Below are 19,609 nucleotides of genomic sequence, written 5' to 3'. Positions count from 1 at the left end.
ACACAACCATATATGTTTTTTTCCAGGTTTGAACCTCTTAATGTCAGCACATTTCTTGACAATCTGCTCAACAGGCTGATTAACTGACACTGCTTAGAGCCAGTAGCGAGGTCAAAAAGCACAGGAGATCGGTTTGTTTAATGCCAAATCAAATTAGTCAATCCATAGAAAATTACCCAATAACAATCTGAATAATTTTCAAAACCAAGGCATTAGATACAGAACCAAGCAATTTGAAAATGTCACAAAAACTATTTTCTGAAATGTTAGAGACCAACAATTAATCAATCTGTACAAAAAGTCTAGTAACAGACTAATCAATAATATAAACTTTCATTAGTTGCCAGTATGTTGGGAGAAAGAATATGTGTGCGAGTGCGTGTGATACTATATGCATTAGAGCAGTGGCTCCCCACGTCTAAATGCAAACACAGTGCTGCAGTCGAATAAATTGTTAAGGAAATAAATTTAAAAAAAGCAGAGTGAAATACTTCCAGACTTGTGGAAATTTAACAAATGTTAAAGCAGAACAAGCTACAGAAATTACTTACTGTACTGCACTGAGTTTCTCTTTAGCCTGGAGCCACCTGGCAGAGATTAGCCATCTGCCTGCTGTAATGTGCCTTTTAAATATTTAACCAAAGCTTCCTGCATGCTTAAAAAAGTTGAAGGACTGAGTTTTTTTAGACACATAGACTTCTAAGCTTTTTAGTAACTATGTGAATTCAGAGGAAGTGTAGGAAATAGTTCATTAAAGCAGAAATGAAGAGGAAATTGTCCAATCCACTCTTTTCTTGCTGCTTAGCTAATCAGAAGAGCACACATGGAAGCTTTCTTGCTATTTCAACGCTGTACATAATATAACATATTCATGTAGAGTATGAGGTAAAAAAGTGGACCAGATTTGGGTTATTATTCCCGACTGTCTGTCATTTGTGTGATCTGACATGATGTGAAAGGGACATCATTATTTCAAAAACACCTCACAGCTTGAGCCCAGTGTTTTTTAAATCCAAGCCCTGTCCTTAGTGGTTGAAAGTGAAACATTTCCCAAGTTAATCTGACTTTAGATTGGAGGCTCCAGACAATCAATGCAGGTCTCACCCTGTTAAGAGAAAGGTGTGCAGGGGGCCTGAGACTGTGCTGCTGCTTTAACAAAGACTCCTTTCTGTCTGCCTGTCACTGCAGACTTGTTCTTGCACTCTCTCTTGCATACTTGGTTTTCTCTCTGAAGATGCACACACACACGCACACACACACACACACTCAAAAGAACAAAAGGTAGACTCACCATGTTTCTGTCCTATTTCCAACAGAACAGGCTCCCCCAGCTCGATGGTGAAAGTCTTATTCTTCTCATACTCCTCATCATCGATAATCTTCACCTCAATAATCTTCCTGTTAAGAAGAGAAGGGCAAGATGAGACTCAGTGGGTGTACTCCGGGTGTACTACAGATCATTAACCTTTTTGGTTTTATGGCCTCCTTATAGTAAGACAGTGCTCAGAGCAAATGTGTTTCCAGCAGTTTATTAAAAATTGGAAAGGTTCACCCTGTCGGGCTGTAATCAGGTCATTTCTGCTGCTCGAACACAAAACACAGTGACATGGGTCATAACTGCCTTATTACTCCTTATTACTATCAAACCTGTGCTATTAGCTGCCATTATACAACAAAAAGGATGTCACAAAAACAAGAATGAACACGATTACATTTGCATTGCTTTGCTTGCTCATGCAGAAGATGATGAGGAGCCTCTGCAAAAACGAAGGCTGCTGCCCAAGTTGATGTTACTCAGCGGGACACATTATACGAGGCTGTTTACTTTTCCCCCCGGCCCTGCTACTTCTTTTTTTTTCCTCCAGCTGACAGTGATGCAATGGCTGCACAGCCACCACTGAGACATTTTCAATTAAGAGCACCCAGGGGAGAGCTCTGAAATGCAGCACAGTGGTTTAAGGGGACACATGCCACCGCTAAACCGAAACAAGTATGGGGACCCACAATAAGAGCTGTGTCTCGGTAGAATAAGATACACAATTAAAAGGTTATTAGATCTGTCAATGTATTTGACTGAAATGTTTTCAATAAACTAAAGCTTCAAAGATTTTTTTCATACTACATATTGACTAATAAGTCAATATATAATTTCAAACTAGCATTTGTAAAAAGTGGAAAGAAAGATGGCTGGCACGTTCTGTTAATCTTTGGCTTTATAGATACTCTAAAGTATACTGTCTGAAGCTGACTCAACACTCACTTAAATAAAAGTGATTTCTAGCTTGGATGAAATGTACACCAGCCATAACATTATGACCACCTGCCTGACACTGTGTACATATACAGGAGCCGGTGCAGCAGTCGGTTGGGCACTCGTGTCACTGTGCATCTTGTGTGAATCCGTTTGCTTCCATAGTTCTACTGTCAGAAAGAGCACAATGTGTCGACCGTTCAGTGAAAAACATATGTAAAAGGAGTGAAAACTGTGGTCGTGAGGACAAGTTCAACAGCCTCCCCACTCTAGGCGTGACATCACCACTACAGCTGCTGAATGTTTCTCTTCATACTGCCCTGCCCCAGTCGTCAGCCACCACAGTTTGGCCCTTGTCTAAGTCACTCAGATTCTTACACTTGCCTATTTTTCCTTCTTCCAGCACATCGACTTTGAGGACTGACTGTTCACTTGCTTCTTAATAATACCCCACCCACTGACAGGTGCCATTGTAACAAGATAATCAGTGTTATTCACTTTTTTATATTCACAGTGTGCATCCCTGTCTCCTAGAAATTTGATATTTAATGCTACAAATTTTCAACACTGAATATGTACATGTTACATGTCATGCAATCAACAAACAAAGGCTTTCATTGAACATACTGTATCTGCCAAAATGCACAAATGTGCGATTTGGTGTTGATATGTAAATCTGACTTGATATTAGCTGATGACGTCTACAGTATGAATAGGGAAAACCTTAGGACAAAATGCCCTGGGCACCAGCATATTCATCACATTGATTCTGTGGGAAATCTCATCAGTTTGGCCTCTTTCTAGCTTCTTTCACTCAGAATCTATCATCTTCATGTCAACGATCCATCTGTATCTGACAGGTAGAGGGGAAGAGAGAGTATTCATTTCACTTTCAGACATGTTGACTCTGATACCACAAATAGGCTTCAGTTCAACAGAGGAAAACAGGAGAGAGAGGTGCAGGAGAGAACATTCTGCACCTGGGAGAGACAGGTGAGGGAGGGATGGTGTTTTGGAGAATGCTTTTACTGGTGAGCTGTCATTGTTACAGTTGGATAAAAAAAAAAAAGAAAACTGTCTGGATTTGCTATTTCCAGCATCACATCAGCTTAAGCAGCCAGCTCTCAACAATGTTGGCAACAAAATTAAAATACTGTGTAGTCAGATGTGAAACACAAGAGGAAAAATACTTTATAACTAAATCAATTTTCTGCTTCAATATTTCCATATAAAATTATCTCAATAGGATTAACTAGCTCTGCACAGCAGTACAACAAACTTTACATCATCAACTGCTGATCTTTGGGAAACAGAAACATGCACAAGACTTTCTATATTTGTGAGGACACTCCTGGCATAATGCATTTCCAAATCCCTTATCCTAACATATCAACTAAATGCCCTAAACCAACCTAAACCTTCTTGCTGTAAGGCAGCAGCACCAACCACTGCACCACCATGACGTCCCAAAATGATATTTAACTGAAATTTGTTACCCAATCATAGAAAGACATGCACACACAGGATTAGAATTTACCTTGCATGTACAAACATAGACATATCCCATATCTACAATGATAAAGAACATGCACATGCTGTATAGTGGACTCACATAACACACCTTCGCTACACACTGTTGAACAGCCAGCCAGCCACCCACACACGCACTCATCCTTCACTATGGGTGCACACACCGAATACAAACAGCCAAACAATTCAGATCACTGTCCACAAATGCAATATGCATGAAAACATGTTCTGACTAAACACTTGGGGAATTCATAAACATATGTATGCGTTAATCTAGCCAATATCCACATGCAGGCAACACACACACGCACACAGATTGTAGGGGTTTCATTATTCATAGCTGGCTCTGGCTGGAGCAGCCCTCCCATCTGTGCTCTCCTCTCTTTATCTCTATCTCATCCCTCGTTACTTCTTTTTAAGCCCTGTCATCACCTCTTCATCTCCCTGTCATTTTGTTCCTTTTCTTTTTCCTTGTGGTGATAAACTCATCCATCGATTCATTTTATATTCAGCTTACTCATTCTACTCAGGGTCACAGGAGGCTGGAGTCCAACCCAGCATCATGCATGATTAGGCCTTTAACACTGTTCCTGTTTGCTTGTGTATTGTGAACAAGAGTGCCTGGAAAACTATCTTCCCCCCAACAAGTCCTCCAATACAGTAAACAAGAATGGTAGAGTCCTGTTTTCTGAGCCATGCATCCACTCCAACCTACTCTTAATGTGGACTCATACACGTCACTAAAATTTCTCCCTTTGCTTGTGTTGCACTGTAATTAAATCAGCCAGTAGATGTCACCCCACAGTATCACCTAACTGTTGATCATAATAAGCTGCTGTCACACACACGTTGTGGAGTTGTTTTTAACAGGGCACGTCCTAAAAAATCCTAAATGCAAGACATTACATCTGTCTCCCTTTGATTATTCACTCGCTCTCTTTCTGTCTCATCTTGTCTTTATATTTCTGCCTTATTAGTTTTTGACACCTGCTCCCCAGAAAGTTCCTCGGTCAGACAGTAGACTCAGTGCCCTGGCCTGTCGACAGACTAACACGCACACACTGAATTCACACTTCTAGATACAGAGTGAAAAAGGCAGAGGAAAAAATAACGGCAGAAAAAAAGTCAAAATGTATTGTTGATTGAAAAAAACCCAAACAGAATGAAATCTCTTTAATGGATAAGTTTATATGTGTTTTAATATGTGTGTGTGTGTGTGTGTGTGTGTGCATTTGTATGTGCCTTTAAAGAAGTGAATGATTGAGTGACAGTTTGATTTGATTTGTCAAGACCTCATTGCATTACTTAATGGACAAAACCTGTTTTTACATCTCTGTCTCCATCTCCTTCCATTTTCTTCTGGCTCCAGCTCTACTTTTGATTTACAACCAGTTTGTGTGTCTGTGTACTTGTACTTCCTACATAGTAAGGACCACAGATGTATTGTTTGCTACAGAGTAAAGACATTTTGGCCGGTCCTCACTTTGTGAAACACCCTTTTGAGGGTTAAGATTTGGTTTTAGGATTCAGGTTAGGCATTTAGATCTGATGGTTAGGGTAAGGGGCTAGGGGAGTGTCCTCACAAAGAGTGAAGTACAAGTACATGTATGTGTGTGTGCATATGTGTACAAGTAATCAAAGTCTGCCTGTCATATTTTAGGTGCTGTGGGTGTGTGTGTGTGAGAGAGAGCATCTTAGATGAGCAGCAGCAAACCATTCATTTACAAGGCTGGTTTATAAACACACTCCAGTCTTACCATTCCTGCATCTAGCAGAAGAACCTCTAAATCTCTTTTTCTTACACAGATACACACACACAAAGTTGTGAGAGAACTACCGTGACAGGAAAACTCAGATCATAAACTTGTTATAGTTGAAAGTGTAAAACTGGCAAAGCATTGCTGTCCACAAGGCTGAGCTTTACTAAGGTAAAATATGTCACTTTCTTGACTCTTTGTTTGCTTGACTCAGATTAAGGTGCAGCATATAGACAAGAGGAATGGAGGAGGGCACATATAAACTGACCACCTGCATGGTGGAGGACAACAACCACAACAAGACAACATGATTATGGTAACTTGATTCAATGGACAGAACTGCAGGTAGTTTTGTTTTTTCTCAAAACATCTGCCTTCTGGTGCCAGAAACATGACTGATGGAAGTGTAAAGAGTGAATCAAAACAGTAAAAGAGAGAGAGTACGTCATCAGGTACTCTGAAAGTACTGCTTTATTCAACTCTGCTCATCTGACACAATTTGAGGGAGGCCGACAGAGAGAGCGAGGGAGAGATATTACCCCTCTTAATGATATCATACAATGCATAATGAGCAAACAGCCCAAAACACACACACACACACACCCTGTCTCACCCTCATACATACTTATGCTAAGTGGTCTCCTGCTGTGGTGAGTAATAAAGCTGCATCTCAGGTGTGTGTGGTAAGATCAGCTGTAATAGATGGATGGATGCATTATGAGGTACAAGACAACTGTACACTATGATAATTGTCAAAGAACATGAAGCAATATTAAAGGTTTGTGAATGCAATTGTGAGTGCACAGAATGGCTTCATAATGTACAACACATTCATCCTAGTGTAACAACAGTACTAGGACAAATTATGTGTGAAACTCACACTGAACTATAAGCCAATTCCTACATAACAGTGATCTACTGTGTGGTGGAACAGCCAGAATGAGCTTAGAGACACAAATCCAGCTTCAGTCCACCCCAGTGATGCTATCAGCACTCCGTCCCATGAATGGGATTTGAGTGGCCTTCCATTTTGACAGTCTTTGGGCTTATTGCCTGAACTAGACTCTCTGGTGCCATCTGGAAAAAAGAGGAACAAGGGTTGGAAGAATGACAGATGGCAGAAGATGGAGGAGAGGAAGGGTGTTAGCGTTAATCTGAAACACTTATGAATAATGCCATGTAAAACACGTAGCGTATGGTTGGAATAGAAGCCACGGAGACAGGAAGACAGTCTGTGCTCCTGGACATTCCTACAGTATCTGTATTAGCCATGTCGCAGATCACATCATGCATCATACACATGATTAGTAACAGGTGAGGGCAGTGAACACTGACTGGGAACTGTGGTGAAGCTGGGGCAGGAGAGATGGAACGGAACAAGAAAGAAAACCAAAATAAAAGTACAAAAACAGGAAGCGAGTCCAAATCCTAACACATGCAGAACGACAGCAGTGTAGCGCACAATCTGCACACAAAAGTACACACACAAAACATTCTTTCTGCCCTGATCATTAATCTCCACACGATCACTTACTGGCTAACAGATAATGTTGCAAAAGGTATGACATATGACTCTACTGCCTTGTGTCTTATCACTGATTATTTTACTGTGACTGTAACTGCAGTTGATTGCATCTGCAAACACTATAAAAAATATATTCTTCTCATATGTTTGCATTTATAGAATACTCCTCATCGCTGCCACTTTACTGTGTGTGCCCTGATTAGGAATACTGCATACCCCCACCTCTCTTTCTGCCTGTGCTGTGTGAGGGATGCATTCCTCGGAGAGGGTGTCGTGAGGACTGCATTTAAGTTTTTCAAGAAGGAGCCAAAGAAGAAACAAAGCATTAACATAACATATATATGCAATATGACCAAAAATGAGGGAAGGCAACCGAAGAGCCTCTGCATTTGTGCACATAAGCGTGAACCAACTGTAACTGTATATTCCTAGGCATGCACACTTCATTAACATGCATGTGAAAAAGAAACTGACAGCATGGGGAGTCAGGATTGAGGGCTTACTGCAGCTGAGGATTTGAGGCTCATCACTTCAATCATATGAGACAGACAAACCCAGATTCTTGCCATTTTTAAAAGGCAGTTTGCCCTCCTTACGTAATTTATGTCCATTCAGATAGGGTAGAAGTGTGACAGTAGGGTTTTGGCAACTGAGGAATCAGAAGCGCGCAGTTTCCTTCCGAAGGGAATCGCTCGATCTCATTAGAGCGCTTAAATCTGAGTCAGCGGAGAGGGTTTTTTTCGATGTAGCTCGTACTTTGACTTTATGTAATCGTTTATGTAACAGCTTGTGTTATCAGCCATTTTGCATCATTCCCAGAAAGAACTGGGTTACATTTCAGTCCTGGAAAATAGTACAATAACAGAAAAGAGACTTCACTTGAACAGTGATAATGAGCTTGGCAGAAGAAATACAAGAGAAACAGATAGGTACTAAGGCACTTCTTGCATATTGAAAATTTTTGATGCCTTGTAACTGCGTAAACACTTAGCATATCATTTGTATACACAGTGTACAGTGCACCACATCATTCCCAGATCAATTGGCTTGACCGTGTTACAGTTTGAAGCTGTCATTAGACATTTGTCATAGCAGTGACTGAGATACATAACAGTCACCCTGAAAATATTGCTTAAAGGCTACAGCAGACACTTCTGCTCTTCCCTCCACCACAAACTGTTTTAATTATACATGACTATAAACTTTTACAGAGACCAGAGATGCACATAGAGGTAGATAAACGGATGAAAATGAGGAGAAATGAGAAGAGAAAGAGGGGAGAAAACAAAAATGGAAACTGTAAGAGTCTAGAGAGAGAAAAAGAGAAACAGACAAAAACAGATTAATAGACATACACACATTAATTCATCTTAATTACTCCTTATCCATCTGACATCTATAAAATTAAAACAAGAAAAAAATGGTGAAAACTAAGCAGAAAGCAGAGAGAAAAATGTGCAGCAGGTCACCGTCATCTTTGTTCCATTATCTCCCCCCGCTCTCTCATCTGTCTATTCACATGTATGTTTTAACACTGTTCATCACATATTTATGTTCTGGTCAATTAGGGAGCTGCCAGGGAGAACCAAGCTGCTTGAGGGACATTTATAAGACAGACAAAATCTGTTTCACAAGCTTCTGTGTTGTTTGGACTGGACATAAGGACTTTCCTCTTTTATTTCACCTTAAAGGATAGCTTCAGGATTATTCAAGTTGGTCTTCAAGCAATACTAGCGTGCCCGTATTCAAGTGTAATTTAAGTAGTGTTAAGGTTTTTAAATTATTCCCCAGTCTTTGACAGTATCATACACTGTTTTACACATTTTTATGGCTGCATTTCATACCAACACGTTTTCTATATGTCTTGTGCATCAGTTTATACAAATTTATCCATAATTTAGCCTGAAATATTTGTTATCTTTGTGAGTTTTGGGATCTCAACTGTAACAAAATTAACACTGGGAAATACCGAGTTATATATTAAGGCTACTGAAAATTCTCAATTCTGATTGGCTGGCAGGTGTGGGGGTTAATTTCTAGAAATCAGTTAGCTGGACCCCGATGATGAAAGTCGGGTTTTCTAAACGGATCCACTAAAATTACACTCTAGGCAAAGACGGTAGCAGCGAGGCTTTAGGGGAAAGAGCTCAGTTATGGTTGTTTGTGTAACCAATAAAATAAAAGTGATAAACACTGTAGTGGAAACTATGCAAATACATGTGTACATTTTTTTAAATTATATACTGTGACACACCCAGTTCCAGGTGAGGACCGTTAAGCAGGTGGTTCTATACGACCATTCCAAGCCTGCATGCTACCGACTGCCGAAACCTCTCACTCCCACGCACACTCCTCCTAATTGTCTCTTTGCCTCTGGCAAAGGAAAAATGACCCCTCCTCTCTTTGCTTCCCCTCAGTCGCCTTCACTCATCCCTCCTCTTTCCCTTGGTGCCTTACCAAATGTGAGCCTCTCTCCTCATCCATTGTTCCTTCCTCTCTCCTACGTTTTCTTTCCCTCCCTCTAGCCATCATTTGCAGCCATGCCTCCTCTTCCCACCTCTACCTGACCTTTCCTCTCCCTGTTTTCTCCTCATGATTCATCTGTCTCTCTTTACTCTAACTTGGACTCTGTGTGCCTTTCTCTTACTCTCCCTCCTCTGTCCATATGTCTCTCCTTTTCTCTCTCTTACATTCTCTTTTACTACCCGTCCTTAAACCTACTCATCTGCCTCTGACACCTTCACCTTTCAAAAGCAGGAATCCTACTAAGATGCAGCAAATGATTATTGTATTAAGTGGAGATTTCTGAACCATAAGGAATGTACACTGAATTGCAGTATTTCTTGTGAAGAGGTGGTCATGGGTTAATGAGGTCTAGTGTTGTACGCCATAGATTTCCATCCAAAAACTGGACCAAATAAAACTGAAGCTACTGTATATGCACTCAACATGGATCCAAACACAGCAAAACAAACATCAAAAAGCCTCGACACATGAGCTGAAGCTTCACTTCTCCAACATCATGTCACTCTCACAAACAGCTGAGATGAATCTTGTCCAAAACAACACTGTGAGATGTCTTATACTTGTCAGACTAAACATTTTCAAGCTATTTCAAAGGAAACAGTGCTCCATATGTATTTAAAGCTTTTATGCTGTTTTACAGCAGCAATTAACAGATTTTTTTTGCAACTAGAAAGCAGCGTAATTATCACTTTATAATAAAGAGTTGCCAATTTATACATCTTACAAATAATGGAGAAACTCTCCCTCTGTCTTTATACTGTCCACTCTACTAATCTCCATCTAACCATCAGCCTTTCTTATCAGTCTCGGCTCTCCTTTGACATCACTGTCTTTTTATAGCCTCTACAGTACTTCCTCCTCTGTCTCTGCCTGTTCATTCAGTTTGCGCTGTAGATAAATCTGTTCGCTCTCAGGAGCACAACACAGGATGTTTTTAATCTCTCCTTCTTTCAGTTTGTTGGCTCGTGTTTATTTGCTCCTTCACAGGCATATCTCCCTCTCTGCAGTTTACTCTTCATGCACCAGTCTCTCCTCTATTTCTATTTACTGGCCATTAAAACTGAAAGTTGTTGCTAACTTAAGCCTTATTAACTACCACAAGCCATCAGGCACACTAACTGCTGATAAAAAGAGCCTGTTATGTGCACAGCATGTGTTTGCCTGCCCTGTGCCAACCTTCAAAAAGCATAGTCCAACCTTTTTTAATCCCCACCACAAACGCTCATTGTTCAAACTTCACCTGTTATTAATATTCAAACACAGAAACGCATACAAGAAAAAAAGAGGCACCATAGAGAATGTAAAGTAAAGAAGGATGCAGGAGAGCAATGATAAAGTGAGCAGCAATAAAGATGGAGGTCAAAGGATCAAGCGATACACAAGAAGAGGCGATACAGCAAAAGAGACAGTGGAAGAGGTGAGAAGGAACGGATGGGTGAATGATAAGACAGTGAGGGGTGATATATCATCCTGTAAATGAAGCGGGAGACAACAAAGATATCTGCGATGGGAAGGATAAAAGTGAAGGGACGACAGAGTGGGAAGATGGATCGAGCTGAGTTGGAGGGCAACAAGACAGAAAGATTAATAAAAGAGGATAGATGAATGAGAGACGGCTGGATTTTGAGGAAACAGACAGAATATTAGGACAGAGAAGAAGAGAGTTACAGGAGGAAAAAGAAATAAAGAATGACAAGGGAAGGAGATAATGTGGAGAAATAGGGAGACGGGAAGATGAAATAGACAGTGAGTTCAATGAGTCAGATGAAGGGAGGAAGAGGAACAGTATTGGAAAGAGAGGGAGGGGGAGAGATGTGAGTTGAGATGGAGAGCTTGTGTGAGTCACATTGTCTCCTCTGCAAGCTATTAGTGATTTAATCACGATGTAGTCACACTGACATGTGTGTGTGTGTGTGTGTGTGTGTGTGTGTGTGTGTGTGTGTGTGTGTGTATCATACCAGATTACCCTGAGCTAGTGCAGTAAGGAACCAGCTCATCTTCCACAGCAGCGTGCATCCATCATATCAGAGTTAAGTTTCTCAATCTTATGGGCTGGGACCCAAAATGGGTCATAGATTTGCACTGGTGGGTCTCCACTAGACCGATTTAAGTCCCTTATTTAAGACCAATAAAACTATTCAGAGAGTGAAATCATGTAACATCCTGGGAGCAAAGAGCCCCCCAAAAGCAAATAGTTTGCACAGCAGTAGCAGTTTACCAGCTCCAAGTAAAATGGTAAATGGACTGTATTTTTTATAGCGCTTTCTCACAGTGTGTTGCACTGGCCAAAGCGCTTTACAGGAGATCATACACCATTCACCCATAACATTCACACACCGATGACGACAGGCTGCCACGCACCGGCGCTAGTCAAGCCATCGGGAGCAATTTGGGGTTCAGTGTCTTGCTCAGGGACACTTAGGCATGCGGGGAGACCGGGAGTCGAACCACCAACTTGCTGGTCAGGAGATGACTGCCCCTACCTCGTGAGCCACAGCCACCCCAAGTAATCCTTTCATCACCAAGTTTCAAGAACCAGTGTCTTTTTGAAGACACAACAGGATGAATTTTGTAGTATCCAACTAAATTTTGAAGGTTAGTGCGTGAAGGTTAAATGACTTGTTCATTAATGTTCTCAGTAATCCAATCTACTGATTCAAAACCTGAGAGGGAAAACAGAGCAATTATTTTAGTTATTTTAGCACCAAAACACAGCTATAGAACAAAAGCACTATGAACGAAAGGTTGCTGATTAAACATTGTAATTATCATCACCTGAGGATAAACCTGTTTTTAGGAGACAAAATGTAGGTAATTATTTCATTTAAAATCCAGCCACTTACTTTAAACCCCCATTCTCTTTAAATTAAATTCCTAAATACTGTTATCCAAGCATGCATCATCTGATTGCACCTGATTACGACATAGACAAGCATGCATCATCTGATTGCACCTGATAGATGGCATTTCCTGCTTTTTGCAATCAGAAAGTTTCTCATATTTGCTGTAAAACTGGACCAGTGTTTCTGCTGTTTACTGGACAAGAGTCTGGTAAGCACACTGCCAATGAGACAGTGTGAGGCAGCATGATCATTTCAGTTCATTAGCTTGATACTGCCAACACAACAGTATTCAATCATGCAAAAACAGAGGTCACTGCTCTAATTCAATTTAAAGATGAACTCTGCCCAATCAGAGGGAAAACTGTTGGGCAATTTTAGACCATGTGTGTCAGCAAAGGCAAGCAAAGCAACATGGGAGAAAAAACAGCCAACAGACTTTTCTCACCAAATTTCTTGAGGCTTTTAACTGAAACAAGTCAAATGTGTGAATAAAGAATGGTTCAGAAGTAACAGAATAAAGAAGATGGAAGAAATTTTAATTAAAAGGCCGTACAGATCTGAATCTTAGAAGCAATTTCACACAATTTCACAGCCATGGCCCATAAACACAACCACATGAATTTAAACAAAGCTTCACGTATTCAGAATTGAATACATTTCAAGTATCGAGTCTTGCTTATAAGATTCAACTTACTATCACCTTTCTCAGGTCCACATACTGTATCTCTCATTGGCATTTGCACTGCATTGTACTGTACACGGTGCACCTCATGAATTGCTTTATGTTATCTAAGAATGGTGTAAAACAGAGGCTGCCACTTACTGCAAACACACCTGATTAGTTAATAAAAATCACCCTAGGGTTGAATGAATCTGAAGGATTAGTAAGAGGCCTACCATATTCCAAGTCTGGCCTATTACATTCAAACAGCAGTAAATTCAGTCCATCTGTTGAGAAAGTGCTTACTAACTGTGAACAAACTTGCAGTCACAATAAATAAAGCGAGAAGTGACACCCGAGCTGACCCGCCCTGTAGGCTGTACCCCAGCCTTAGTGGTCAGTGAACCCAGCGCTGAGGCCTTTAATGTGCAGGGTGGGGGCTAGTGGAGCAGGGAGGCTCGGGGCAGATTGGAAGCAGGGAGTTAGAGGGTGGTGTGGTGGGAGTTTCTGTCCCCTGCTGCTCTAATCTTGGGCATGAAAGGGCGGGGGGCTAGCCGCCTGTTGCTGCGGCTCACGGTAGGTCTCTGAGCTGTGATTACAGGGTGTGTGCGTTCCATGGAGGTGTGATCACAGGGATTCATCGACAAGAGTCAATGTTTGGATAGGGTGTGTTTGTGTGAGTGTGTGTAGGCAGAGAAAATTGCTGGAACTGCAGTGCTAAAAATAAAATAGTCTAAGGGGGAAGATGCAGGGCAAAGAACCACAAAAACAGAGACAGAGAAAGGGAGTGACAGGGATGTTTAATGACAGAACTATATAACAAAGAGGAAACAGGGTAAAAGCAGACAGCCAGACACAGACAGAGGCAGCAGAGCTGGCGTTTCAAAGTCAAAAAGGCTTCAACTGAAAGCTGTTTAGTATGTTAACATCGCAACATCTCCACCTTTCCATCCACCTGTCTAAACCACTGCTGTTAAATCCCTAACTGTCGGGTTGTTGGCTTCATCTTAGACCCAAAATCAATATATTTTTCTATTGTTAAACAGCAGCCCTGCAAGACAAAGGCGCCGAGAGGGAGGCAGAGAGAGAGCAGCCAGAGGCAGGGATTAAAAATGGGTTCAATTTGTGTTTAGAGGAAGCCAGAGGTGCTTTGTGGCTGTGTGAATATGTGAGGCGCTGCCAGTCAAAGTACTGCAGCATGGACAAAACTGGCAATAGGCAAACAACAAATAGCAGCTGCCACGTTGATTTTAATACACAGCTGAAACATAATACACCCAGGCACACACAGGTGCAGAACCAGGAGAGGATGAGGAAAAAGGTACAAAATGCAGAAGAAAGAGAGGATGGTTTTCTTGTTACTTCGGTGTCTTTATTTTTGCTCCAACTCTATCATTCATTCTGTTTGCATCTTTTTCTGCCCTTGGTCTTTGTCTCTACCAGGCAGACCATGACTATGCCAAAATGTGATTTGGTCTTTATTCTTGTAAATCCATTTGGCTCATGAATGTTTTTGGCACTGTACTAATTAACGAACCAATGGATGCATTTCTTTCACAGACACATAGGTTCTACACACTGACCGCGGTGAGTAGAACCTATCAATAAATATTAGGTAAGTGAAATGAGAGATGAAATCGGTGGGGGGAGAGAAATAACAGAGACTCTAGTTATAGTATCCTTAGTATTTAAACTTTCAGTGCAGAAAAAAAACCCTTAGAAGAAAATGACAAATAAAAAACAACAACGCTCCCTTTTCGACTCCCATAAGTTCCCTCTTTTGTTCCTGATCTGTCATCTGTCTTTGTTGTGCTTACAGTTGGAGGGATCAAAAGTTATTGAGGCAGCAAACAGGGAGGAGAGAACAGAAAACGCTGTCATCCTTATAGAGACGGAGGAATCCTCACGTTCCTCAGGAGATGAAGAGGAGGGGAGTAATGTAGCGAGGCAGAGAAACAGAGGCCGGTGGTGGGGTGAAAGCGTTTATCTGCCTTCTTTCAAACTGTTTTTTGGTTTGGTGTCCTGAAATACACAATACCTGCCTAGTCTAATGTTACACTGAGTTTTAAAAACCTCCAAAAAAAAAAAAAGATTCCCGAGCACCACCCCTTAATATTATTTATGATTTAAAACTATAATATGGATACAGAAACACCTTCTCTCAACATAGCCATAAAAACAATGTATTTATCCTATATTCTCCGTAAGTTGATGCTATACTACAAGACTAGATATTTTGGCAGAAAACAAATAAAATATATTGTCAGTGAACATTTTACAGGCTGTCACAGAGCAGTTTTAAAGTGTGTTTTAAAGGGTTTCAGGGATATTTTCTAATATCAGCTCTGCTGTATAAATATGCCCACAAGGAAGCAGAGTGCACACTAACTCACCAGAGCACATGCTGTATTTGTGACAAACACACTGTGACAGTTTTTAATGTGTGAGGCTCACACCTCATACTTGTGTTTTTCGACTTTATGATTAGGTAATTGTACCTTTTCCGCGATTCACAGCACTTAGGCTGATTTATTCTTGGTCACATCCAGTAAACAACACATGCTTAGACTTTCAACCCTCTGACATTGAAGAATAAAATCTGAGCTGCTGTTTGATGTCGGTTAATTCCCAAATAAGATAAACAGTTTATTAAGCAGGAAGGGCACAATGTGCAGACATCCTGATTGTTTGAAGGATGCGAGCGTGCGTGTGTGTGTGTGTGTGCATGCAGGGGTAAGAGGAAGAGACGATGAGACACTCCCTAAATGAGTGACAAACATGACTGTGTGGAAGCACAGGGAGCTTTAACACACACATACATGCACCTGTAGCAGCAAGCAAGCTCAAAAGACACTCACAGAGCCATGAATGTATCTGTCTTTCTGTGCACGTACATGCAAACACTCAAATGCATACGCATTCTTATGTGCACTACACACATGCAGCAGAGAGCTCTTGGGGATTTGGAGTTCAAAGGATGTTTTATTTTGGGAACAGCTTTGGGTTAGTCACCCTACTTTGGTGACAGATGGAGAAACAGGTTGCAAATATCAAACATTTTGCAAGCACCGTGACACGTGTGCACACACCCACCCACACGTACACACAAACACAGGCGCACACTCTCGCTTTCCTCGTACTCCCTCCGTTTCTCTCTTAATTCCAAGACACATCTCACTAAAGGGAGGATGTGTTGCTTAAAACTAACAAGCTGACTTCTCCTTCACCAGCAGCTAAAATATGATCGCAGCTCTTCTGACAGCTTTGTCAAAAGCATTAAGAAAATGTGTTTGGGCTTCATTAACACATAACACAAAATGGCAGGATGCTGGGATTATAGTAGATAAAACAAAGTAATTGAGTTTTTCTCCTTGACTGGAAGGACGCAAGTTCAGTTGTGTTGTTGTCTGCACTGTGTGACGAGGTTCCTCCAAATGAGCAGCAGGGCTCATCCAATCATAGCTTAGCAGCTTACAGCTATGGATTCATTAAAAGGTAAATGTACCTTAAAATTCAGCTAGAAGCCTGTCTTTTTAAAGATGCAACAGAGGAGTGAAGGAGCAATAACTGCAGGCCCTCATGTCTTCGTGATATGTGATGTGGACAGTTAGGGGACGTGGGGGAGGCTGACCACTGCTCAGTGTAGCAAGTACAGAGTCAGAGCAGACCACCCATGAGAAATGACTGTCAGGCTTTCTTTTTCTCTGATGAAAACACAGGGAGTCTGGCAAGTTTTGACAGTCACTACACTAGAAGCATGTTTATGCCTTTGACAGAGTCACTGTATGGATAGTAGAAGTCCTCCTATGGGAGCCCGTCTGGTGTGTGTGTCTGTAGGAGAATGTAGTATAGTAAGTCGCCGCAGCCTTTCTGTTTATCATGAGTAAAGTTGCTCATTAAGCTCCAAATAGTCTACAACATCGTTATCAGTGGGGCCATGTGTTGTGTTCACTGCCACAGCCAAGAAACAGATCTCATTCTTATACGTCATTTTTCAGCTCTGCTTTTTATACTTGGCACAACAGATGCTACCGACCTCAAGGAGGTCAACAGACAACACAGACCACAGAGCCGTGCCCATAAAGTCACAGCTGAGGGGGAGACGGGTTTAGGCCGATTCAAAGTTTCACATCCAAGCAGACAGAAACAAGCTAAATTTGAAAAGAAATTTTTACACATAAGGAATTTTGATGGAATTATTACCTCTTATTGCAACAAGGAAAGCTCCAGCCTCTCTACTTTCTCTATTAACCATCATTATTAAAAAGAAAACTGTAAAACTGTTGACAAGCTATGTCAAGCTGCAAAACAAGGTTGATTATTGCTCTTTATATGTTTAATGCCCGGAGGTTTTACTGTATATTTGTAAAACTTTACTAGAAAGGTGTTTTTAATTTGCATTAATTAATGCTAATGTAAAATCTATGGGCTGACTGGGAGTGCACAGACTGGGCCAGCTGGAAAAAACTTATCGTCCATGTGCAGTGGGCAACACAATGCAGAAGCAAACCAGGAAGTAAGAAAACTTTTATGGGTTATGCACCTGGTGAGATGTAAGCTAACATGCATCTTAGCACATCATCATCTCTGTGTAGGTATCAATCTGAAAAACCTGATTTTGTCTATTTCTGTCTGAAATCAGGAACCTATTGTTTCAAATACATCACAAAGAATTTTAATGGTCAATCTGGATCTGTCATCACTGCAAACTGCATAGTGTGTTGTGCCAGAATGAAAAGATTGACAGGCAGAGGAACAGTAACTGAGGAGGTTGGGGTTTAGCGAACACTCAATTTCAATAAAACTGTTGTATGAAGCACAGAAATTTGTCCTGAAGCAAATTACTAAGTGGTTTGCTATGTAGAGTGAGTGCATACACACATACACACATAGGGCAGGCCAGTAATTGCACAGGCGTTGGCACAGTTAGGTGGCAGCACCTGTTTGAAATTTATAATGAGCAGCCAGGGAAGGGGACCACACACAGTCATATACACATCCAGAAAAACCCACACACACACATGCTCAGCTGTCTGCGTCTTGGTTCTGACTGTGCTGCGTTGCAAGTCAGAGGAGGGCTAAGGAAAAAATGTCCCTGCTAAGCTTATGTCTCTTTCTTACACACACACTGTTCACTTTGCCTTTGACTTCTGCACACACATGACTAACAAAAGATAGAGCTGCAGACAGAGTGAGAGAGGGAAAACCAAGGCTTGTAGGCTCCACTGGCAAAAGGATAAATGATAGAAGCTTTAACTGGCTGCACAGAGCGAGAAAATAATTCATCCCTGCAGTATGAAATAGGAATCCAGACAGTGTGTGAACATAGATTCACAGTGCTGCATATGCATTGGTATGTTATATATGTGTGATCCCAATATGACACTGAATAAATTGCATTAAAGAGAGATAATAGAATACTGACATTAAAATACTTGCATGCAGACACACATTTATTTGCCTTTTCTCTCCAGAGCCTCACTACTGCTGATGCTCTTCATAAAACCCGTTGCACATGTAGTGCAGGAAAGATTTTTTTTCTGTAGGAATTACTTTCCACAGCAATCCATACTTTAAGCCATTTACAGTGCACACCAATTTTAATTCTCATTTTTGTATTGGTTAACAAACAGTCTTAACTTGAAGGATGTGATTTTTTTTTAAAGGGAACGCCTGAAATCTAGCAAACTCACAAGAGACAGATTAATACAATTAGAGTCAAAGTTAAAGCAGGTCAAGATACAGTGTTACTATTATGGATATGTTCCAAAAACACTGGAAATTTCCCACACTTTACAAGCAACTCAATACAATCTTGTTTTAGTCCCTCCCTGCCTAATAAACACCCAGTACATCTGTTCTTGAAAGCTAACTTTATTAAATTTCTACACAGGTTTTCCAAAGCACACACGTGCCATTGAGAGGTTCGTAATGCGAGCTGCCTGTGGTGGTGAGCATGACGTGCAGTACACCTGAAGTAACTTGTCATAGCCTTACGATGCTTAGGGAAAAAGGGGTCGCACCTTTCAAAGAGAACACCCTGAGTTTATAATAATAAATCAATCCATCACCATAAGGTTATTTTCTCAGACTTGAGAAAGCTCACCAAAACAACTGTTTTCACAGGTCCTGTGACTACTAAACTGACCTTTATACCCAGTATTGATGGAGAGCCCCTTTAAATATACATTTTAGCAAGCATCCATACTACTGGAGTAGATATGAACTGGATGTCAAATCCCTATCAGCTCTACAGAGCGATCAGTTGAAACTGGAGCTCCGACCTTGAAAGGAAACTAAAGAAGAACAAATATTTTTTCTTTTTTGAAAAAAATCAGAGCACATGGAATTGACCTTCCTACTGTCCTTCTCCCCTTCCTTTTCTTCTCCTCTCCTTGTTCAACAGCACCTTGTTTAATCCTTCTTCATCCATCCTCCCCTTCTTCTGGCCAATTATCCTAATTTTACCCGTCTTTCCCCAGACATTTAAGAAAGCTCATTCCACAGTGAACTGAA

General features: G+C 41.0%; 1 protein-coding gene across 1 annotated transcript in view; it reads right to left on the bottom strand.

The window, feature by feature from the left end:
• LOC109965816 (sodium/calcium exchanger 1-like) overlaps positions 1 to 19,609 on the bottom strand; it is a 77,717-nt gene that overhangs the window by 11,854 nt on the left and 46,254 nt on the right. The window contains exon 13 of the mRNA XM_020610140.1: positions 1,292 to 1,398. Coding sequence (XP_020465796.1) covers positions 1,292 to 1,398 — 107 coding nt within the window. The remainder of the gene's footprint in view (positions 1 to 1,291; positions 1,399 to 19,609) is intronic.

Source organism: Monopterus albus, unplaced genomic scaffold, assembly GCF_001952655.1.
Source record: "Monopterus albus unplaced genomic scaffold, M_albus_1.0 scaffold104.1, whole genome shotgun sequence".
In the NCBI taxonomy this organism is placed as follows: Eukaryota; Metazoa; Chordata; class Actinopteri; order Synbranchiformes; family Synbranchidae; genus Monopterus; species Monopterus albus.
This window is presented reverse-complemented; position numbering and strand designations above follow the sequence as displayed.